This window comes from Tupaia chinensis, unplaced genomic scaffold (genome assembly GCF_000334495.1).
Source record: "Tupaia chinensis unplaced genomic scaffold, TupChi_1.0 Scaffold000140_1, whole genome shotgun sequence".
NCBI lineage: Eukaryota > Metazoa > Chordata > Mammalia > Scandentia > Tupaiidae > Tupaia > Tupaia belangeri.
The window spans coordinates 9,630,848-9,655,263 of record NW_006159610.1 but is presented as its reverse complement, the minus strand read 5'-3'; the positions used below and the strand labels follow the sequence as shown (position 1 = coordinate 9,655,263).

At 37.7% G+C, this 24,416-nt stretch overlaps 1 protein-coding gene across 1 annotated transcript in view; it reads right to left on the bottom strand.

Annotated features, from left to right (window-relative positions):
- Nucleotides 1–24,416, bottom strand: part of LOC102480355 (putative maltase-glucoamylase 2) — a 121,027-nt gene that overhangs the window by 11,275 nt on the left and 85,336 nt on the right. The window contains exons 36-46 of the mRNA XM_014586457.1: nt 23,994–24,078; nt 22,895–23,033; nt 16,665–16,798; nt 16,353–16,387; nt 16,137–16,253; nt 14,330–14,478; nt 14,147–14,231; nt 13,682–13,738; nt 12,613–12,737; nt 11,071–11,159; nt 8,762–8,811 (exon numbers count right to left, since the gene is read on the bottom strand). Coding sequence (XP_014441943.1) covers nt 8,762–8,811; nt 11,071–11,159; nt 12,613–12,737; nt 13,682–13,738; nt 14,147–14,231; nt 14,330–14,478; nt 16,137–16,253; nt 16,353–16,387; nt 16,665–16,798; nt 22,895–23,033; nt 23,994–24,078 — 1,065 coding nt within the window. The remainder of the gene's footprint in view (nt 1–8,761; nt 8,812–11,070; nt 11,160–12,612; nt 12,738–13,681; nt 13,739–14,146; nt 14,232–14,329; nt 14,479–16,136; nt 16,254–16,352; nt 16,388–16,664; nt 16,799–22,894; nt 23,034–23,993; nt 24,079–24,416) is intronic.

The window sequence follows — 24,416 nt, the reverse complement described above, 5'->3', positions numbered from 1 at the left end:
AAAGAAAGAAAGAAAGAAAGAAAGAAAGAAAGAAAGAAAGAAAGAAAGAAAGAAAGAAAGAAGAAAGAGGAAGTAAATATGTATGTTGGAATTAGTTCTTACTGATTTGAGAGTGTTAAATTTTCTGAAGTTTTGCCAGTCAATTGATAGACTGACATTAATTGAGATGGCAGGGATATTTATACTACAGAAATCATCAAATGTTATGAGTCATCTCCCTCCACCACACTAGTGTATCAAAGATGACGCCATTGATAGTATTTACCTCCAGGAAAAGCTAGGAGCTTTCTTTCATTTCAAGCCACTGATCCTCAGGAAAACAAAATTTTTAAAAATCCTTCAAATACCAAATAAGAATCCATTAATCACTGCTTTAAATTTAGAGAAAAAAAAGAAATTTTAAAATTAGCTTTTAAGGACAATCTAATGTTTTATAGTAAATTAACATAGATTAAAATGAGGAAGTATCATTTCTCAATTCACTAACTAGTTAGTATAAATAGAAATAAAATCCAAGATTCTTTATCAATAGCTTCATTTTAAAACAATTTTTTGAGAGTAAAAATATGTAGTTTTCAATTCCACTATTTTTAAATTAAGAAAAGGGAATTTATACATTTAAATAATACATTGTCTTACATTGAATTTCAAAGAGTAAAATATAGGGATTTTAAAGAGAGAATATGACCGAGAGTCCTGTCTATAAAAACAGTTCCAAGGCCTTAGTTAAATGATATTTATATATCCAGGCATCTGACACATGTTTGTTTTTTTTTTTTTCAATTGACACAATGTATAAAAGAAAAAAGAAAAATAGAATCTAGCTAAAAAGTGTGGTAGAGAAGTAGTAAGCAAAATGAAAGTCCATGATGTCCCATAAAAATACAATACAAACCAAATATGAGGGATTTTTTTTAAAGTTCATGGAAAATATGTATTATAAAGAAACAATGCATGGGTTTCAAAAACTTCTTACACCAAAATGAACTCATACTTTAATTAAATTTTTCTGCAGGGACCAGCAATTAGCATAATGGCTATTTCGCTGAACTCCCATGTAGTTGACTGTAGTTGGAGTCCCAGACCTGGTGGCTTAACCTCATGCTGGGTGCATTTGCATTTGTGCCCAAGATACTGAGAGGAGAATGGAGGAGAAGGGATTTCAGCATGGCCATCTTCCCTGGGGGGTTGATTTCTCACTTTCTATCTCTCTGTCTTTCTGGCGAGCACACGTGCCCTATAGCAAAAACCTCTCCAAAAAAATTTTTTTCTGCAAATTTTAAGTCCTCTTACATGTAATTTTAAATTTTCTAGTAGCCACATTTTTAAAAAGTAAAAATGAAATAGTAGAAATTAATTTAAAGCATATTTTATATCCAAAATATTATTATTTAACATGTATTCAATATAAAAATATTCATGAGGTATTTTATAATCTTCTTTCAAACTAAGCTTTTGAGTATTTCCAATTAGGCTCATCACATTTCAAATGCTTACTGGCCACATGGTTAGTGGCCCTCATATTGGACAGCTCAGCTCTACAATATGCTCTCAATCCTAGGGACCATGTTTTAAGACAAATCTAGGTTAACTGGATTCCCATCAGAATAATCAGATCTAAAAACTAGACAAAGGAAATGTGAAGTTAGCCTAGAATTGTATCATTCTAAGGAGGTTGTTTCAAATATCTGAAGCACTTTTAAAGAAAAGCTATAATATGATACTAGAGACAGTGTGGGCAAAGGACAGAAAATGAGGTGAGGGTGAAAGGGAGGGAATCAAGTGAGGAATGAAAGAAGCAAAACATTTAAGGGACACAAAAATGGAAATTTATCTGTTGATGATACTGTGTAAGGTAATGTCTTTGACTGGACCAAATACAGTGTATTTATGATGGGAAAATTCATTTGGTATGCTATAATGATACACAGTGATTAAATGTAAAAACAATTTTTAAAAATTGTTTTAAAATAAGAGAAGCTACAGTAGATTTGTGTTTACTATTCCTAAGAGTTCAAGTCAATAGGCAACAAATATACAGGAGCAGATTTCAGGTTTGATTTAGAATGGGCCTCCTCCTACTCTAATTAGAATTATGTAATTTGTCAAAGATTAAGAATATAAAAAGTGATAAGTGTTGGCGGGGATGTGGTGAAAAGGGAACCCTCCTACACTGTTGGTGGGAATGTAAACTAGTTCAACCACTGTGGAGAATAATATGGAGGTTCCTCAAAGATCTACAAATAGAACTACCATTTGATCCAGCAATCCCACTTCTGGGTATTTACCCAAAAGACAGGAGAACGCTCAGTCAGAAAAGTGCTTGCACATCCATGTTTATTGCAGCATTATTCACAATTGCCAAGACATGGAACCAACCTAAATGCCCACAAACTGATGAATGGATTGGAAAAGTGTGGCATATATACTCTATGGAATACTACTCAGCCATAAAAAATAACAAGACCCTGGAATTTGATAGAAAATGGTCAGATACGGAGGATCTATTGCTGAGTGAAGTAAGCCAGGCTATGAAAGAAAGATATCGTATGTATCCACTCAATATATACCGACTATCCGCACTCTATAATAGAGAGCAAAAATTCGGAGGACATAAACACAGTGAAGGTACTTAATGAGAATAGGACAGTGTGGAATGGGGTAAGTGAAGAGAAGAGGATAGAGAAAGATAGCAAGTGAACAATAGAGAGACAGGACGTTAGTGAGAAACAGATAGGGCTTATTAACTGTTGATGATGACATGTATAGTATTCTCAACTGGATTGGTCTGAGAAGTATTTCATGATGGGCAAAGTATTTTTACAAGCAAAACGAGAAATAGCAATTGACTGTTTTATAAAAATAATTAGAATAATAAAAATAATGATTGGGGAAAACAGAAAAGATATGGAATGTTGAAGTGGGGAGATTAATGTCTCTGTACTGACTGACATGCATGGCATTCCCTTTTGAAAAAACAATGTAATACAATGTAAAGTTATATGTAATCCAATGTAATATAAAGAAGATTATAATGATAATAAAAATAAAAATTATTCCATGAGATCCTGGAAGAAAACTTTCCAAATCTAGAAAGGCATTCAAATATCCAGACCCAAGAAATACAGAGGACCCCAAGTAGAATCAACCCAAGAAGATCATCTCCAAGGCACATCATAGCCAGACTGGCAAAAACAACAGATAAAGACAAGATACTAAAGTTGGCAAGAGGGAAACGCCAGGTTACTTACAAAGGTCACCCCATCAGGCTAACATCGGATCTCTCAGCAGAAACAATGCAGGAAAGGAAAGAATGGGGAAGCATAGTCAAAGTGTTGAGTGAAAAACAATTTCAACCAAGAATACTATACCCGGCAAAATTATCTTTTATATGGGAAAAAAAGATAAAAACATTCTCAAATAAACAAAATTTGAAGGAATTTACCAACACCAGACCAGCTCTTCAAGAGGTTTTGAAGGGAGTACTATACCAGGAAAACTAAAAAATCAGAGACAGTTATACGAGAACAAAAAACAACTAAGAAAATGGCTCACTTAATGATAGGATCAGGTATGGAAATATCGATAATTACATTGAATGTCAATGGATTAAATTCCCCAGTTAAGAGACATAGACTAGCTGAATGGATAAGAAAACAGAAACCCTCTATCTGTTGCCTACAAGAAACTCACTTTATGGATAAAGATATACATAGACTAAAAGTCAAGGGCTGGAAAAAGATATTCCATGCAAATGGAAATCAGAAAAAGGCTGGAGTAGCGATATTGATCTCAGACAAAATAGATTTTAAAACAAAGACTGTAAGAAGAGACAAAGAAGGGCATTATATAATAGTAGATGGGGTAATCCAGCAAGAAGATATAACCCTTATAAATATCTACGCACCCAACTCAGGTGCGCCTAAATATGTGAAGGAAAGACTGCTGGAGCTAAAAGGAGACATAGGGAAAAATACTATAATTGTTGGAGATCTCAACACCCCGTTATCTCCTATAGACAGATCTTCTAGACAGAAAATAAATAGAGAGATACAGGACTTAAATGATACTATAAATGGAATGGGCTTGACAGATATCTATAGAACTTTCCACCCTACATCCACAACATATACATTTTTCTCACCCCGACATGGAACCTTTTCAAAGATAGATCATATATTAGGACACAAATCAAGCCTTTACAGATTCAAAGGCATAGAAACTGTACCCAGCATCTTCTCTGACCATGATGGAATTAAACTCAAGATTAATTTCAAGAAACAACCCCGAAAACACACGAACACATGGAAACTGAACAACCTACTTCTGAATGACTTCTTCACTACTGAAGAAATTAAGGCTGAAATAAACAAATTTATGGAAACAAATGATAATGAGGACACAAGTGTCCAGAACCTATGGGACACAGCAAAAGCAGTCATAAGAGGGAAATTCATAGCAATTAGTGCACATAAGAAAAGGATGGAAAGATGGCAAGTAGATAACTTATCATCATGCCTCAGAGAACTGGAAAAACAACAACAAACGAACCCCCAAAATGCCAGGCGAAAAGAAATAATAAAGGTTCGAGCAGAAATAAATGAAATAGAAAATAAACGAACCATACAGAAAATAAATGAAAGCAAAAGCTGGTTCTTTGAAAAGATCAACAAGATTGATACTCCATTGGCTAGACTGATCAAGAAGAAGAAAGAAAGAAACCAGATTAATCAAATATGTGATGAAACAGGCAATATTACCACGGACATAGCAGAAATACATAATATCATTAGAGGATACTATGAGCGACTTTACGCCAACAAACAAGATAACCTGGAGGAGATGGACAAATTCCTGGATGCATATAAACTACCAAGATTGGATCAGGAAGACATAGAGAATCTGAATAGACCTATAACAAGCCAGGAGATTGAATCAGTAATTAATAATCTCCCAACAAAGAAAAGCCCAGGCCCAGATGGCTTCACTTGTGAATTCTACAAAACTTTCAAGGAAGAATTAACCCCTATCTTACTAAAATTATTTCTAAAGATTCAAAAGGAAGGAAACCTTCCAAATTCATTTTATGAAGCCTCCATCATCCTCATCCCCAAAACAGATAAGGATATGACAAAAAAGGAAAACTACAGACCAATATCATTGATGAATATAGATGCGAAAATTCTCAACAAGATACTCGCAAATCGTATCCAACAACATATAACAAAGATCATTCATCACGACCAGGTAGGCTTTATACCAGGGATGCAAGGGTGGTTCAATATACGCAAGACCATAAATGTAATACACCACATTAACAGAAAGAAAGATAAAAACCATATGATCATCTCAATTGATGCGGAGAAAGCGTTTGATAAAATACAACATCCTTTTATGATTAAGACTCTCAGTAAGATTGGTATAGAAGGGTCATTTCTGAACACAATAAAAGCAATCTATGAAAAACCTACAGCTAATATTATACTGAATGGGGAAAAGCTGAAAGCTTTTCCTCTGAAAACAGGTACTAGGCAAGGCTGCCCACTTTCTCCACTGCTCTTTAATATAGTACTGGAAGTCTTAGCTATTGCAATCAGAGAAGAGAACAGTATTAAAGGCATTCGAATAGGCAAAGAAGAGTTGAAAATATCTTTATTTGCAGATGACATGATGGTATACTTAGAAGACCCAAAGGTATCCATGAAAAAACTGCTTGAAGTAATAAGTGAATACAGTAAGGTGGCAGGATACAAAATCAATATCCAAAAATCTATAGCATTTCTATTTATGAACAACAAGTTGAATGAAGCAGAGCTGAAGAAAGGAATCCCTTTCACCGTAGCCACAAGATGTATAAGATATCTAGGGATAAACCTAACTAAGAAAGTCAAAGACCTTTATAAAGAAAACTACGAGAATCTTAAAAAAGACATTGAAAGTGACATAAAAAAGTGGAAGGACATCCCATGCTCCTGGATTGGTAGAATTAACATAATCAAAATGGCAATTCTACCCAAATTAATCTACATGTTTAATGCAATTCCAATCAAAATACCAGAGATATTCTTCAGAGATCTAGAAAAGACAATTATAGAATTTGTCTGGAACCATAAAAGACCTCGTATTGCAAAAGCAATCCTGCGTAAGAAGAATGGAGTAGGAGGCATATCACTCCCTGATCCCAAGATATACTATAAAGCTGTGGTCATCAAAACAGCATGGTATTGGCATAAAAACAGACATGTGGACCAATGGAAGAGAATAGAGACCCCAGAAATAACTCCCAAAGCTTATAGCCAACTGATCTTTGACAAAGGATATCAGTCAATCCATTGGGAAAAGGAAAACCTCTTTAGTAAATGGTGCTGGAAAAACTGGGTATCCACCTGCAGAAAGATGAAACTGAACCCCCATCTTTCACCATTAACAACAGTCAACTCAAAATGGATCAAAGATCTGAACCTAAGACCTCAGACAATAAAACTACTTGTGGAAAATGCTGGGGAAACTCTGGGAGACATTGGAGTAGGCAAAGACTTCTTAAATAAGACTCCCAAAGCACAGGCAATAATCCCTAAAATAGACAAGTGGGACTATATTAGACTAAGAAGTTTCTGCACAGCAAAGGACACAGTAACAAGTGTGAACCGACAACCCTCAGAATGGGAAAATATTTTTGTTAAATATGCCTCAGACAAGGGACTGATAACGAGAATACATAGGGAACTCAAGTGCCTTATGCGAAAAAAAATGATTAACCCGATTAAAAGATGGGAAAGTGAGCTGAACAAAAGTCTCTCTAAGGAAGACATACGAACAGCCAAAAAGCATATGAGGAAATGCTCAACATCCCTCATCATAAGGGAAATGCAGATAAAAACCACAATGAGATACCACCTAACCCCTGTCAGAATGGCAAAGATTAAGAATATAAAAAGTGATAAGTGTTGGCGGGGATGTGGTGAAAAGGGAACCCTCCTACACTGTTGGTGGGAATGTAAACTAGTTCAACCACTGTGGAGAACAATATGGAGGTTCCTCAAAGATCTACAAATAGAACTACCATTTGATCCAGCAATCCCACTTCTGGGTATTTACCCAAAAGACAGGAGAACGCTCAGTCAGAAAAGTGCTTGCACATCCATGTTTATTGCAGCATTATTCACAATTGCCAAGACATGGAACCAACCTAAATGTCCACAAACTGATGAATGGATTGGAAAAGTGTGGTATATATACTCTATGGAATACTACTCAGCCATAAAAAATAACAAGACCCTGGAATTTGATAGAAAATGGTCAGATATGGAGGATCTATTGCTGAGTGAAGCAAGCCAGGCTATGGAAGAAAGATATTGTATGTATCCACTCAATATATACCGACTATCCGCACTCTATAATAGAGAGCAAAAAATCGGAGGACATAAAAACAGTGAAGGTACTTAATGAGAATAGGACAGTGTGGAATGGGGTAAGTGAAGAGAAGAGGATAGAGAAAGATAGCAAGTGAACAATAGAGAGACAGGACGTTAGTGAGAAACAGATAGGGCTTATTAACTGTTGATGATGACATGTATAGTATTCTCAACTGGATTGGTCTGAGAAGTATTTCATGATGGGCAAAGTATTTTTACAAGCAAAACGAGAAATAGCAAATGACTGTTTTATAAAAATAATTAGAATAATAAAGATAATGATTGGGGAAAACAGAAAAGATATGGAATGTTGAAGTGGGGAGATTAATGTCTCTGTACTGACTGACGTGCATGGCATTCCCTTTTGAAGAAACAATGTAATACACTGTAAAGTTATATGTAATCCAATGTAATATGAAGAAGATTATGATGATAATAAAAATAAAAAAAAATAAAAAAAGAATTATGTAATTTGTCTGCCACGGAAATCAGTTAACATATGAAGTACACTCACACTTGTTGCATTACTATCTCAAAATATTCACACCTCCCTATTCTTACTGATTTCTGTGTAATTTTGCAATATTCTCTTCCCTTTATGGATAGGTATTCTGTCCCTCCTCTGTCTCTGAGCTTGGCTGTATGCTTCACTCCACCAATGGAAAATTAGTCAACTTGGTGCAAAATTAGTCAACTTGGTGAGATTTTAAAAAGTACTCAGGCATTCCCACTTCCATTTTTGCCCTCTTTTATAATCATGAAAGAGTCATGCCTAGACCTTCCTATAAAGCCATCTTAGATCATCTGAGAGTCACTGACCTCCCAGGTATTTCAGTAAGTACAACCAAAGTTATCCAAGCAGCCTATCAGACCTACGTGTGACAGCACATGGAGGGGAGCCAGCCAAGATCAGCCAAATCCAGCCCAGATCACACGAATCCAACAAACTTGCGTGCTAAATTAATTATTGTTGCATGCCAGTAGAGGTTTTGAGATTGTCTGCTATGTAACAGTATGTGCAATAGATCACTTATAACATTTATGCTTCAAAATTTTATCAGCCAGAATATTTCTCATTCTTGGAAAACACATTACGCATTTAAGGACACATTTTCCCTCTAGCATTAAAAGTTCCAAGTTTCTCTATACAGAGTAATAGCATAATGGATGATTATCGAAAAAAGACTGTTTCTTTCTTATTCAAATGTCAACATACCTAACTTGCAAAAGCAAAGGAAGGAAGGACATGCTTTTGAGATGTGGGATATTATACTTATAATTAACTGATAATATTTAATCTGTAACTAACTGGCAAAGGATTTTAAAATTCAATAAAATAGACTCACCTGATCTGCCGTAAATTCTGCCAAGAAATAGTTTCCATTTTCATAAGTATCTACAAGAAAGAAAAAGAAAAGAATAAGCCATTATTTGTTGCTTAATGTGCATAATCTTGAGTAAAGTCAGAAAGTATCTCAATAGGGTCACAATTATTGGCCCAAGTAATCATTACCACTCTGAGGAACACGGAAGATAGTATCTGAGGGAATATTTCACCACAGGGTAGTGAGGGGAAGTGCAAATAGAAGGGAATATTTTGAGGCGAGGGTCAGGAGGTTGCAAATACAAGAGGATCTAGGTTGAACCAAGGACAGTTAAGTATAGTAGCTACTGGTTGGTTATTCTGTGATCACAGAGTAAACATAAAACTCTGAGACTGCACAGCTATGATGAGGAAGGCAGAAGATGGTGGTTAGGGATTCCGAATGTCAATTTTAATAGACATGAATTCAAATCCCAGCTCCTGTACTTAGTAGTTGAGAAATCTCAGACAAGGATGTTATTTGTAGCAAAAAAAAAAAAAAATTTGAAAATCCTTTCTTTAGAGAGTAATTATAGAGAGTTAAATAAAAGTTGGCATGTCTTCTCAAAATAATATGGAAATCATAATGTGAGATGAAAACAAATAGGATTTGCAAATTAAACATGCAATATGTTTTTGACTAAATAAAAATTACGTAGTTTCTTCCTTAAAAAAACTATTTTATTTAACTTTATTTATCCATTCATTTATCTATTTTAATTTGACCAGAGAGGGATAGAGTGAGAGAGAGAGTAAGCAAGCCGCCAGGTCTGGAACTTAAACTGCAGAGGACCATGTGAGAGTCCAGCACCCTTAACCATCATGCCACCTGCCAACCCTAAGTATTTTCTTAAAAATCAAAGCAAAAGGCAATATAGGCAATAAAGGCAATACAGAAAAAATGGTTATATTTTTTCTTTTACTTAAAAAAAAATGTCTATAGGTACATACAGCCACTGGAGAGAGAAAGAGACAGAGTGAAAATGAGAAAGCATCCCTCAAGGGAGACCACTACACCACAATCCCTTCTCTTCCATTCTCCTCCTGGAATTTTAGGCATACATGCACACGTACCTGGCATGTTTTTCAAGCTGCCAGATTTGAGATTTGAATGAAGAGTTGATCATGTGAGATACAGTTGCCTTAACCTCCATACCTTAGCTTGTCCAATTATATGGTTGTTTTTAGTTTTCTATCTTTTAAAATTTCTCTTTAATGAGATCATATTATCTTTATAATGAAGAAAACCAAAAAGAAGAAATAGTAATAGTGAAAACTAAGCTTTAATTTTAGAAAATGTGGCATGTTGCAAGACTAGAATATTCTGGTTCACAGTAATAAGTAGTGAAGAGTGAGAGTCAGTCGCTAACAGTGTGCCAGTATTTTGTCAGTATTTCTAGAGAAATGTCTGAGGAAGAGATTGTCCTGATTATAATGACAAATGCCCCTTATCTAAGATAGAACTAGCATATCCGTTGGTTGGGGAAAGAACAAACACAAATATTAATAATATCACAATGACTTAAGTATCCTTTTGGCAATACTTATTTCCCGATACATGAGTCACCAAGGTATTTCTTAGGCTCTAATTTATCTCCAAGTGGCTTACTTATGAGGAACACGATGCCTGGTACAGATGGCTGGCCCAAATAATAGACCCATGTCTGTGTCCTCCTGAGAATGCATTAACGGTCAGCCTGTTATTTGCTTTGTTTCTTTTCCTTTAGGTTTTTGCAGTAGGGCATTGTGCTTGTCAGAGAGAGGAGGAGGGAGGCAGTGAGAGCAAAAGTAAGAAATCACTCCCTAGGAGGAGATGACCATGCCACAGTCCCTTCTCCAGTCTCCCCAAATCTCCAGGATTTGGGGCATGCACACACATGTACCTAGCATGATTTTCAAGTCACGAGATCTTCAAGTCAACCACTCCAACTGTGGTTGACCATGTGGGAATCCAACACCTTAACCACCATGCCACCTGCTGGCCCCCAGCCTGTTATTTTTATCTCCACCATTTTATCAGAGTGACAAAGTTTTACAAAGATAGACCATCTCTGGCTGAATCCATAACATCAGATTCCTGAACTACAAAGCTGGAGACCATACCTGGTGTATAATAATTACAACACAATACACATGCACAGGCAGCATCCCCAAAATTATCCCAGAACCACTGTGCTATGGGAAGTAGCAGAGATGAAGCGCAGTTTTCAGTTCCTGCTGTTTATACGCTGAACTTCTATGGCATGGTTATTTTGAATGATGTACAGGAGAGCCTGGAAAGTTCATACGCACCAATGCTTTGTCCATCATCCCAGAACATCTGACCCTCAGCTCTTCCATTATCATCCAAAGCAACAGTCAATCCCATAAAGTTTTGTCGACTACAAAAAAAAAAAAATATTTTTCTCTAGATTATAGGTTGTAAGAATGAAGAACAGAGGGTTGAACAGTGATCCAGCAGTAGAATGCAATGTGCTGAGACTAACCCACATGGGAAGCTTCTAGGTTAGTATCCAGAGACCTCCCTGAGTATGCCAGACATGTATGTGCTTGGGATCTGGGGCTGGCTGAAGTTGGGGTGAATCACAGCATCAAGGCCCTGTTGGTAGAGCTTTCTCTGCCTCTTTGTTTCTCACTCATGGAAGAAATGCATTTTTTTTAAAAAAGAATGAAAACGACTTCTGTCAAAATATCACTTATTCTAGAAAGAAAAGTAATGCATTAAATATGCACATGAAGTTCTAAAAATAGGTAAAACACAATAAAATATGACAGACTTAAATATTAACAGAAAACATTTAAAATGAATGAAACATTTGAAGTTTAGCTTTTAAAAATCAAATGTGCATACTTTATATCTGAACACTTGTGATCTAATAACACCCCTCTCCTGCTCACCTCCTGCCCCCCGCCCCCAGTTTTCAGGTTGCTTGAGAATAAAATCTAAAGTGTTTATTTACCTTGGCATTCACGATCTTCCATGATATGATCCTAACCTGTAGGAATTGTATTTATTTTACCCCTTCCCTTATCTATGTTCCAGTTCAACTGAACGGTTTACTATTCCCAAATGCAACTATTTTTCACCTTTAGTTCTTTAATCTTTCCAGAATATGTCTCTCCCCTATCTTCATGCATCCAAATCCTATTCATTATTCAAGATCCAGCTCAAAGCCTTCTTTCACATGAAACCATGCTCTCTATCACAGGGCCGAAAGTTAACCTTTGTCCTTTAAGTTGTTTTTATATGCCTCTCCCCAAACAACATGTCCTAGTTAATGGATTATTTCATATAAATACATTCATACTATATAATATTTTATATATACACATGTATGCAGTATCTACATAAGTAATTTTTCACAAGGTCCATGGAAAATGCATATTATAAAAAATTGCATGAATTTCAAAATTTTTTTATACCAACACAAACTTGTATTTCCAGTTTTCACTAACTTTCTGAAATGCATGTGGCTCTCTAGATTATACATATATAAATATCTTTGGGGGTTGACTAGAGGAGGCCTAGGGTGACAGGACTAGATCCCTAGTAGCTGTCATAAGTCCAAGTGCTCATTAATATTCCTATTTTTTTTCAAGAATGTAAGACATTGTAAGACAAGCATGTTTCTGCCTTCAAGGGAAAGTTTAGTGCTACAAATAAACGATCTCCCAAGACTGACTCCATGAACACACTCTCCTCCAGATTCCACTCAGAAGGCACTCTCTGAAGTTGGTTTGTTTGTCTACGTAGCCTTGGTTAAGGTGGGACAGTCACTTGTAAGGCAGCCTCACTGCAGCAGAGCTAGACCATCAAGTACCAATTCTCCTTACCTGTAGTGAGTGTTACTTGCAGGTTCCTGCCATGGCAAGATGAACCCTCCTCGGACATGAAGGTTGATGTGGTCAAGGGGAGCTTCCAGGAATTTCCACTCACCTGTTGAATCACTGCCAGATGCCTGGAAAGGAGAATACAGGTAAGAGATGATGACAGATAAATACTCAACCAGTGTATGCTTTATTACAAGATTTTTTTCTTTCTAAGAAAGCATTCTAGAAAGTCAGAAAAATACTGCAAAACTAAAGAGATTTTTTTTTTTATTTTTAGTTTTGCTTAAAACTGAAAAAGTTTAAAAATCTATATGATCAAAAAAGATATGGGTGGAGGGGTCAATTTGATAGAACTGCTTATATATTATTATTAATGTGTTTACTTATACTTTCACTTAAGTAAACCTTGTCATGGCTGAAAGGCTGAAAATTACTGCTTTAGAAAATATGTTCCGGGGATCAGCAGTTAGCGTAATGGCTATGTCACTGGACTCCCATGTAGTCGACCGCAGTTCACGTCCCAGACCCAGTGGCTTAAAACATGCTGGGCGCGTGTGCGTGCGTGCCCAAGATTCTGGAGAGGAGAATGGAGGAGAAGGGATTGCGGCGTGACCATCCCCCTGGGCGGTGATTTCTCGCTTTCTGTCTCTCTGTCTCTGTCTGTCTGGCGAGCGCACGTGCCCTATAGCAAGAACCTCTCAAAAAAAAAAAAATTAAAATATATGTTCCTCCGGGTCAGCAGGTGGCATAGGTTAAGGTGCTGGACCACCACATGGTCAACCACAGTTTGAGTTCCAGACCTGGTGGCTTGAAACACACCAGGCATGTGTGCATGTGCACCCAAAATCCAAAGAGGAGAATGGCCAACCCCCTGGGGAGTGATTTCTCATTTTCTGTCTCTGTCTCTTGGGTGAATGCACACACCTTATAGCAAAAATTTCTCTCCCCCAGAAAAAAAAAAAAAAAAAGAAGAAGAAGAAGAAAATATGTGCCTAGAAGTCAGGAGAACTCTCTAAGTGCCCCCAACTCCCATGGACCAAGATGGTTCTTCAGGATAGGTGTTAGTTCTTACCGTACTATAGTCATACCAACGGGCTCTGGGAAAATAAGCACTGATCTCCAAAATGTTCTGAAACATAAAATCAACATCTTATTATAAATATTCCAATAAGGAAATAATTTCATTTCAATTTTTAAAACACTTTCTGTAGAATTAAGATAAATATGGGAATTTTATTAGTGATTTTAAAAATATGAGAGATTTTATTGAGAAGGATCTTGGAAAATTCTTCAAATATACAAAAATTTTTTTTCAGTGAATTGTAAAAGGATGGAAGGTGACAATGTTCTAAAGTGAGCAATCAATTGGTGTCATAAAATTTTCTTTAATGGAGATCTTAAAAATTAAAAGCTACTTTATATATCCTACGAAGGCATTTGCAGAAAATAATACACTGCACAAAACAAGATGATTAAAGTGCTTTCTCCATGACTTTGGGATACATAATTGGTGGATTACTGTCTATGAAAAACTCACACTTTCCAGAACAGGGCTGATTAAAATGGCAGGGCCCAACATGAACTGACGGTCTATATTCCATGTTGTTTTATCACCTGTGAATCTTGAAAAATAAATATGAAAAAATTACCCATACTTTTATGATTGCCACAGAGGATTGTTGACAGGAGATTCCTGCTTGGAGAAAGAGGCTGTACTCACTCATGGAGAAGGGGCCGGACGACAGTGCTGCCCTCGACATGGGCTTTATGCATCAGAGTGTAGAGGTAAGGCAGCAGGGTGTACCTGGTCTGGAGGACTTTCCTTGAAAACATCTCAAAGGCCGAATTCCAGGCCACAGGATCTTGTCTCTAAAAGGATAAGGGAGCATATAACAGATCCTTCTTCACTTCCCCTAAGTGCTATCAAAAAGGTCAGCAGACCCTTATTTCACATATAGGTTACACGTATGGCTCCCTTCATGTCCAGCCTACTCTTTCACCCACTTGCCTGCCTACAGAACTAGATTTTCTCACTTCTTCCTCTTTATCAATGATTCCTAGGCCTCTCCACAGATCTAGGTAGGGCCCTGCACATGTGTAGAAAGATAGCTTGCCAAGCAGTACTGATGTATCTTGAGCAGATTTCAGTAAAATATAAACTCAATATTCTTTTTATATTTATTGCCAGAGAACACACAAGAAAAACAGAGACACAGAGGAGGGAAAAAAAAGAGAGGGACAGAGAGAAAGTACCCTCCACCCCAAAGGAGCATGGTAACACCACAATTCCTTCTCCTTCACTTCTCTATCCTGTTTGGATTTGGAGCACACACATGAGAACCCAGCATAGTTTTTCACACTGCTAAGACTATGATTCAAATCGTGGTTGGCCATATGGGACCCACTCTTTTAATCACTTGATTATAGGCCAGCTCCAATTCAATATTCTTGAAAACAATAGGCAGTTATTTTATTTTAGCTCAATATTGGAGGGGCCTCTAAAAACTGCTCTGAGGCCAGTCCATGATGAGGTGGTTAAGGCAGTTGAGTCCCACATAACTTGCTATGCAGTACGAATCTGGAACCCAGTGCTTGAGAAACATACTGGGCACCTGCGCGTGCATGCCCCAAATCCCAAGAACTTAGAAGGAATTGCAGCATAACCATGACCATGAGAGAGATCTTCTCTCTTCCCCCTTCTTTATCTGTCTCCTGCAAGTGTATGCACCCTCTGGGGAGACGAAATCTACTCTCATGATAGGTATTAATCCTCTGAGAGATAAGAAAAAAAATTCTTAATAATTATTGTTAACTCTGGGGTTCTGAACTTGGTGGGTTTTCCTAGAAATGAAGGTTCTGGTGGTTTTGGTTTTTTGTTTTGTTTTGTTTTGTTTTGTTTTGTTTTGTTTTGTTTTTTAAGGTTTTTTGTCATAGAGTGCAGGGACTCACTGGAAAGAGACAGTGAGAGGAAAGGTGAGAAATCACCCCTCAGGAGGGATGGCCACACCTCAATCCAATCTCCTCCATGCTCCTCTTCAGATTTCGGGCATGTATACACATGCACCCAGCATGATTTTCAAGCCCTCAGGTCTGGGACTCAAACTGAGATTGGCCATGTGGGAATCTAGCACCATCTTAACCACCATGCCACCTGCTAGCCCTGGTTCTGGTGACTTTTCTTGGGACATATATATTACATACGGGCATGTGTGTGTGTGTGTGTGTGTGTGTATAATTTGCTATAGGGCACATGCACTCATCAAAGAGAGACAAATAGAAAGATAAAGAGAATGTGAGAAAGCACCTCCCAGGGGTGGCCAGGTCACAATCCCTTCTCCTTTCAGGCCTTTGGACATGCACATATACACACATCTGGCATGTTTTCAAGCTACCAGGTCCAGGCCTCAAACCACACAGCTGATCATGTGGGATCCACCTCCTTAATCGCCCTGGCACTGGCTGGCCAAGGATGAAAAGAAGAATGATCTGAAGATATAAAATATCTGCAGCGTGAACTGCAGCCTCACCCTTGTCCCAACGGTGTTGTGATTCCTGGAAAATGGGTAAAATGCACCCAGTTGCATCCAGCGAATACACATCTCATATTCGGCATCTCCAAAGAATCCACAAATATCTGCTCCTGTCTGAGAATATGCAAGTCAGAATATGAGGTTGAACTTTCTTGGGTTGCAGACATACCAAAATCTGACTGGGTCATTAGTAATAGCCCCAATTTGACTTACATAAGATATTCCAAAGAGACTGAACTCCATCATGCCTGCAACAAGAAGATATGACCACAGTGGGTGAAGAAGCACTTTGGGGAGGAACCAGAAGATTTGGTCCATCTCGTTCTTACACCATTATAAAGCCCTGTGTCACTCATGATGAAAATATTAAAGGGGAACATAAATTAAAACTCCCACCCAGAGAGACCTCAATTCTTGTTGATTTTACTACCTACTATCATCTAGTTGATGACCTAGAGCAGCTGCCTGGCACGTGCCCCAGTCCCACCCCCTGTCAACAGAGGCCCCAGGAACAAGCCCACGCACCAATGATTGATTTCTTCAGCTGGTCCCATGCAGCTGTGTTGTCTCCCAGCCAGTGTCCTGCCCAGCGGCCAGAAGAGGGGAAGGTGGAGCGGGTGATGACAATGCCTCGCTGTCCCGTCACCTCCTGCACGGCTCTAGTTAGAGGAAAATGAAGAAATTGAGGCTAAATTGGGGGGTGGATGCCATGGAACTTCATTACAGAGAGTAGCCACAGCTTGGACCTTGAGAAGGCGATAGCGCTCCATTCTGAGTCAAAGAACTTCTCAGAAAAGAAATCTCTTATCTAAAAGTGATACTAAGGGGCTGGCAGGTGGCATGGTTGTGACGCTGGACTCCTACATGGCTGACTGCAGTTCTAGTCTCTGACCTGATAGCTTGCTTTCTCACTTTCCCTTTCTCTCTCTCTTTGGTCAATTAAAACAAAAATAAATAATAATAATAACAAATAAAGTAAAATAAGTTTTTTTTTAAAGTGATATTATCTGTTGAAGCTATTTTACAGTTTAATCAACCAGACTAGGAAGAAATATTCACATATTGAAATATTCATTTTGTAAGGTAAATAATGTGATTGAATGTATAAAATAAAATGAAATTTTAAAAAAAGAAAAAAAAGAAACTAAAACAAAAGTGATACTAAGAATCTCAACCAATTTCACAGCAAGACATCTAAAGATATATCTGCATCTAGAATGTGGATTCCATTTTTAAATATAATTATTTGTTATCTACATGAAGGTAAGCTGAGAGCTGAGGGTGAGGGTTATGACAACTAAGTATGGAACAAACTGTCTACCCCGGAAGTGTACTGGTCACAGTTGACATCGTATTTCACAACCTCATAAAGAAGGTTTCCTTGTACTCCTTTTATGATTAGGAAACGGAGACTTGAAAAAGGTACATAACTTCTCACAGGTCATTTTAAGAACAAAAGGCAGATCTGGAATCCAAATAAAGGTATATATCACTACTGCCTTTGGGTAATATTCAGTCTATACCTCGAAAAGCAGGATATGGCCCTGCCACAGTGATGCAAGTGCTAGGGCACCACCCTGCAATACTGGAGCCACATGGGAGGGCCTCAGGTTCTAATTCTTGGTCCACCTGAACATACTTTGGGCACCTGTAGGTACACTCACGACTACACAAACAAATATACACAAAAGATGTTTAACTATGTCTTGATAGAAGATGATCTGCTTGCATCTTAATCAGAATATAAACTGTGTGGGAAAAAAATTGATGTAACAAAATGCAAAGTCTACTAACAGATCCTAGTATGTTCACAATCCAAGTATTCGCTAAAGAAGCATCATGAAACAACAGATACAAGTGGATTATTCAATAAATGATGTCATGAAAAGAAGTGAGTTTCTGTAGCGGAAACTAGTCAGTTCAGGCCACTTTCAATATTCTATCAAAGCAAAACAAATCCAAAATGGATAGACATACACATACATGCACATGCATGCACATGCACACACCCCATTAACACTGAAAGAACATATAAATCATCTAATTTTTGTGAGGGAAAGGGATTTCAAATCATTAAAAAGAATAAAACAGAATGAGGTAAAAGCTGAAGATTTAACCATAAACAGATTCAAAAAAGGAAGGACTGTCAAAAAGTTCATGAAAAGTGAAATTAAATATGAATTTATTTAGTGCAAAAAATGTTGAAATCCATGAATAATTTTTTATAATATGCATCTTCCATGAACTCTTTGAAAACCACTCATAGGTATAGGCATGCATATATAGTAAAGGAATGGAGGAGGCGGACCATGCAGATCTTTGTAACAGTGTAGGTAACGAATCATGAGAGCCTATGTTAAGAAAGGTATACAGGACAAAGAGAATATAAGCATTGTGAAGAACTTTGTCATTGACAGAAAGTAGAAAAAGGAGGAGGAAAGCAAGATGGTCTAGATGACTACTAGACATGGTTTTATTGGCTTAAATAAAGAATACAAGAGAATAGTTTTAAAGGAAATATACTTATTTCACCTTTTTCTTCCCTAGGGAAAGCATGGGCTCCCCAGAAAGAAACAGGGAGACTAACAGAGGGATATGGGAAAGCACCCCCAGGAAGAATGGTCATGCTGCAATCTCTTCTCTGCCATCTCTCCCTCTCTTTGGGATTTTGGGTGTGCACAAACAGGCCTAGTGTGCTTCTCAAGCTGTCAGATATGGGACTCAAACCACATGGTACACCATGTGGGATCTGGCTGCCTTAACCACCAGGCCACAGAGCCAGTCCTTACTTAAACATTTTAAATATTAGGTTGGAAATACCTATGGCATATCAGAAGCGATTTATCTCTGGGAAATTCTAAGTTTGAACCTCAGAGAGAGGTCTGGGCTGGAGACATAGATTTGGGGTTCATCTGTATTCAGAAGGTGTTTAAAGCCACTAGTGCATGTGTGTGTATGTGCACTCATAGGCTCACACACCCACCGATGTATGAAAGGAAGGTAGTTCAATAGCAGCCAATGAGGACTAAAGCAACTAGAAGGGGAACCTGAAAGCAGCTTGTGAAATGGTGAGCAAAGAGGTTAATGCACAAATATCCTCAACCTAGATGAGAAAGCAGTCAGGACTCTGAAAAGTTAGAGACAGCTCAAGGAGCAGATGCAGCAGGGTATACTGTAACCCTCGAGATTAGCAGAGGGCAGCCTGTGTGCAGATCAGCAGAGAACCACTGGTGAGCAAAACTGACCAGCCATCTCATACTCTCTGAGTTCTCTCTTCCTGTGGGGGCTCAGGAGCTACAGAAGAATTATTTTATCTTATTTTGACAAGAGGGAATAAATGTGTCTCAATACCAAGAGAGAAAAGGCAAGTAAGACATGGTCCCTGTCCTCAACCAAATGTATCAAGGAGGTAGCAGTTAAAAATGTGGATCGGACTGTAAGGTTAGTGGTTAAGAAAAGGAGATGAGGAAGAATAGAATAGCTGTCCAAGATTTTTTCATGGAGGAAATAGATTTAAGCTGGACTTTAGGTAATTTGTACTAAGAGGCTAACCTCTTCAAAGTCAGGATGGCTAACATGTATGTTTGGTTATGTGGGAAACATCAAAATGTAGTAGAGAGAATTAAACAGCATGTGCAGACACATTTTGAAATGGCTTGGATATGAAGGGGAGTAGAGAGAGTGCATGATAGTTGGCAGAGGATATGGGTCAAAGCAAGAAAGACTGTGACATTCTCAACTGGAAAGAAATGTTTAAAAATAATATACATATGGATTAATTGATAGCATGTGCACTTCCCAGAGAGAAGCAGCGGGGCATGGTAATACTACCATCGTTTTTTTTCTGAATTCCTCCTTATGATTAGGATTTTGGGTGTGCACACACACACACTCACTATTAAGTTGGGCTTTGAGTCAAATCGAATGGCCACAACACCCTGGGAATAGAGATTTTTCTATGGGGTTGGAATATAAACAAAAAATGTGCTGTGCTCTGGGGACGGTGATCAGTACAATACAATCCAGCATCCAGAAATAAGCCTTCTCATTTACTGACGGCTGATTTTTTTTTATTTAAATTTATTCATTCTCTACATTAATTCACTATATACCATCACAACACACAAATGAATTTTCCATCCAAAATACACTGTGCATTGGCTCAATCAAGCATATCAACATACATGTTCTCAACAAATAATTTTCCAATTCTTATGTCCTGTATACCTTGCCGTTGGTTTTGCCTTCCTTGATTCCCCATCCCCCACCCTCTGCTATGTCCCATCCTCCTCCCACATTGTCCCTGGCATCCATGGTTGCCCTCCATGCCTTCCCCCCCCCCATTCAATTGTTCTGCCAATGAACTTAATTAGTCTAAATATATCCAATAGCTAGCACAGCTGACACATACCTATACATGAACCCAAGTCTGACTTTAGGCATAAACCCCAGTGAGTAGAATGAACATACTATAAAGTAGTACCCAGCTGTGCCCATACAGCTCACTGCAGTCGTCAAATGTGCATTTTTTTTTTTTACAAAATGATACGAACAGTTTTACCATTTTATTTTTCTCCTGCAACTTTTTTTTTTTTTTAATATTACCTAACATTCATTCCCTGAGCATCATCTGACGGCTGATTTTTGACAAGATGCCAGGATAATTAAATGGGGGAATGAATTTGTTTTTCAACAAAGTGGGATAACTTTTGCATATAAATGTACAAAAGAATGAAATTAGATGACTACCTCCTACCATACACAAAACAATTAACTCAAAGTGGGTCATAGATCTTAGTGTTAATACCTAAGACTGCAAGATTTTGGGGAAAATAAAGGAGTAAATCTTCAAGATCTTGTGTTAGGCAATGTTTTCTTGAATAAAGCATCAAGTGACAAATCAATAAGTAAATAAATGAATAAGCAAATAAGACCTCATTTAAAAATTTGTCCTTCAGGGGCCATCAGGTGGCACAGTACTTAAGGTGCTGGACTCCCGCATTGCCTACTATGATTCAAGTCACAGACCTGGCGGCTTCCTTTCTCACTTTTTCTCTCTCTCTGGTCAAATTAAAAATAATAACAAATAAAATTAAAACTTAAAAACAATTTTCCTCTAAATGGCATTATTACAGGAGTTAAAAGACTTCTACTAAATAAGAAAATATATTTGCAAGTCATATATCTCACAAGGGATTTGTATTCAGAATATATAAAGAACTTCTGCAATTCAATAAAAAAGATAAATAACTCTACTAAAAATAGGTACAGGATTTAAACAGTCAGTTTTTCAAAGAAGATATACAAATGACTAATAAACAGATGAAAAGGTACTCAACAGCATTATTATTAAGGAAATGAAGTTAAAACAACAATTAGATTTCACTTCATACTCAGAATTCTACAGTTAAATAGATTTTTTTTTCTTTTTTTTGGAGAGGTTTTTGCTATAGGGCGCGTGTGCTCGCCAGACAGACAGAGAGAGACAGAGAGATAGAAAGTGAGAAATCATCCCCCAGGGGGGATGGTCATGCTGCAATCCCTTCTCCTCCATTCTCCTCTCGGGATCTTGGGCACGCATGCACATGCACCCAGCGTGAGTTTAAGCCACTGGGTCCGGATGCGAACCGCGGTCAACTACATGGGAGTCCAGCGACATAGCCATTACTCTAACTGCTGGTCCCCAATTAAATAGATTTTTAAAAATCAAGGGTTGACAACAATGTAGAACAATTGCGATCCTCATGTATTGCTGGTAAGAATGTTAAATTGTACCTCTTCTTTCAAAAATAGTTTGGCATTTCTTCAAAACATTACACATATATTTATCATATGACCTAGAAGTTCTATTTCTGGATATAATTCAAGAGGGGGAAAAAATGTTCACTTAAAATTTTGCACATAATGTTCACAGCATCACTATTTGTCGTAACCAAAACGTGGAAACAAACTACATTTCTAGGGACTGATGAATGGATACACAAAATATGATACAGCTATACAATGGAATATTACTCATCAGTTGAAAAACTAATTGATTATAGGTGCTTGCAACATAGATGAAACTCAGAAACATTACAGCAAGCGAATGTGGTCAGACATAAAAGATGACGCAGTATGTGAGTCCATTTACCTAAAATATCCAGAACAGATCATCCATATAGATAGAAAGGAGATTAGTGGTGGCTAGGGCTCTCGAGGTATGGACAGGGTGGGAATGATTGCTGACAGGTAAGGATTTTCCTTTTGGGGTGATGAAAATTATGTGAAATTTTATTTGAGTGATTAACTACACAATACTGTGAATATACTGTATATCACATAACTGCTCACTTTACTTTTGTTTAAGTTTAAAGTTTATTTCTTCTATGATAGATAAAAAGACAGAGAGGCGACCCCAATAGGGTTCCCATACCACAATCCACCGGCTCTACCCAGTCCAGATGACATCATGAGCATCCGGTATGGGCAGGGAGATCCCAGGCTGTTAACTCCTGCCCTTCTCAGATAGGTCCAATCCCAATACCACTGTGCTGCCAGCTGCCCATGCTCTTTTAAATAGGTGAATTTAGCAGCCTGCTTGATAAATGCCCTCAGAAGTGTATGGTAGTCTTGGCAACCATGCCTGACATGTCAACCTCCATTTACGCTGGCATCACATTTAAGCTGTACACACGAGCACAATGCAAATGGGGAAAGACATAAGTAATCATGTGGAAAATTATTTTTGTTGCTGGTGACAAAAACACACTCACTCGTATGTGGGTCTGGTCTGGGACCATCCGTAAAGGCTGTGCACGTCGTAGTGCCGCACCAGGGACCCATCAGGCAGGATCTGCTGGCTCTCCATGCACAGGGTCTTGCTGCTCAGGCCCTTGTCCCTGGATTCCAAATCTGAGAGAAATGCTGAGTTATTTCTCACATGATTTGACTTGCACATTCACTTTGGCATTTCTCTACTTCGATCAGCAACTTTGTTAGCAATAACGGTGCCAATTTCATAAGCTTTTTAGTCAATAAAATCAACGTCCTGTGACTTTATAACTAATGAAGAGTAGGGACAAATTACAGAGCTGGGAAAAGCCCTTTCTTTTTGCTCCAACTCTAATTCAATTTATATAGTTATAGCCCTCAATGGCTGTGCTGTTATGACTGTCCACTAGATGGTTCTGTTCTCAAGGGAATTGATTTTGTTTTAGTCTATTAATGCCCAAATCTTTCTGATATATTAGCCCAAATCTGATACATAAATTTAAAAAGGAAGGATAAAACAAATGAATGAGTAAATAAATGATTTAGTGACCAATGGGCCACATACCAGTGCCCTAGAAATCAAGAAACTTGGATTTTAGGTTCTGGGCCTCTGTAAATCGAGAAGATTCAACTTTGAGACCTTTTGATGCCGGCATTCTATTGCTGCTTGGATCACAGTATAACCAAGGTGTATCCTTTATGAAATATCTGTGAACATAGGCAGAGTACAACTAGACTTTTATTCTCTAACCAAAAGAACCTCTGTGTGTGTATATGTGTGTGTGTGTGTGTGTGCACGGCATGTGCACGTGTGTGTGTACAGGGGGAGTTTATTTAAAACTTTAGCAATCAGTTCATACTTATTAATGTAATCAAATGTACCAGGTATTCTTAGGTTTATTTTGAACTGTATCATGTCATTATTTCTGTGCTTGATTAGTAATTTATTTATTTGCACTTATTCAAGGTTATTCTATTTAGAATTTTATGTCAAGTATAAGAGTCTGTTCAATCTCCAAATTAGGCTTCACTCTGACAGTAAGAGAGCTTTCAGGGTGTTTGAGCAGAGCAGTAATTTAATCGTATGACTATTTTACATACATGGCATGTAGGGTGGGTTATTAAGAATTTCATTATTGCAGTTCCTGACCGACCCATCCACGAAGTTCGATGGCTCATTCATATCCTGAAATGAATTAGCAAAAATATTGGTCACATCAGAGGCAGTACAGTCATTACGATGAAGGACACTAACCTCAGAGAGATGACCATGTTGTACTGACGCCCTTGTCTTGTCAAGGGGCTTAATTTTCTCTGTTGAACCTTTGACCAATGGACTCTAGGAATTTATGTTGATTTTTGCATATTGTTGAAATTCTTCAAGCTCATTTAGCATTTTTTAAATGAGGATTAAGTCATAGAAGCAAAAATACTGAGGTAATACTGGATCAAGAATCTTCAGAAAACTCTTCATTTATCTCCCCCACATGTGAAACCCATTTTTGTTTTGCTGTGGAAGTATTA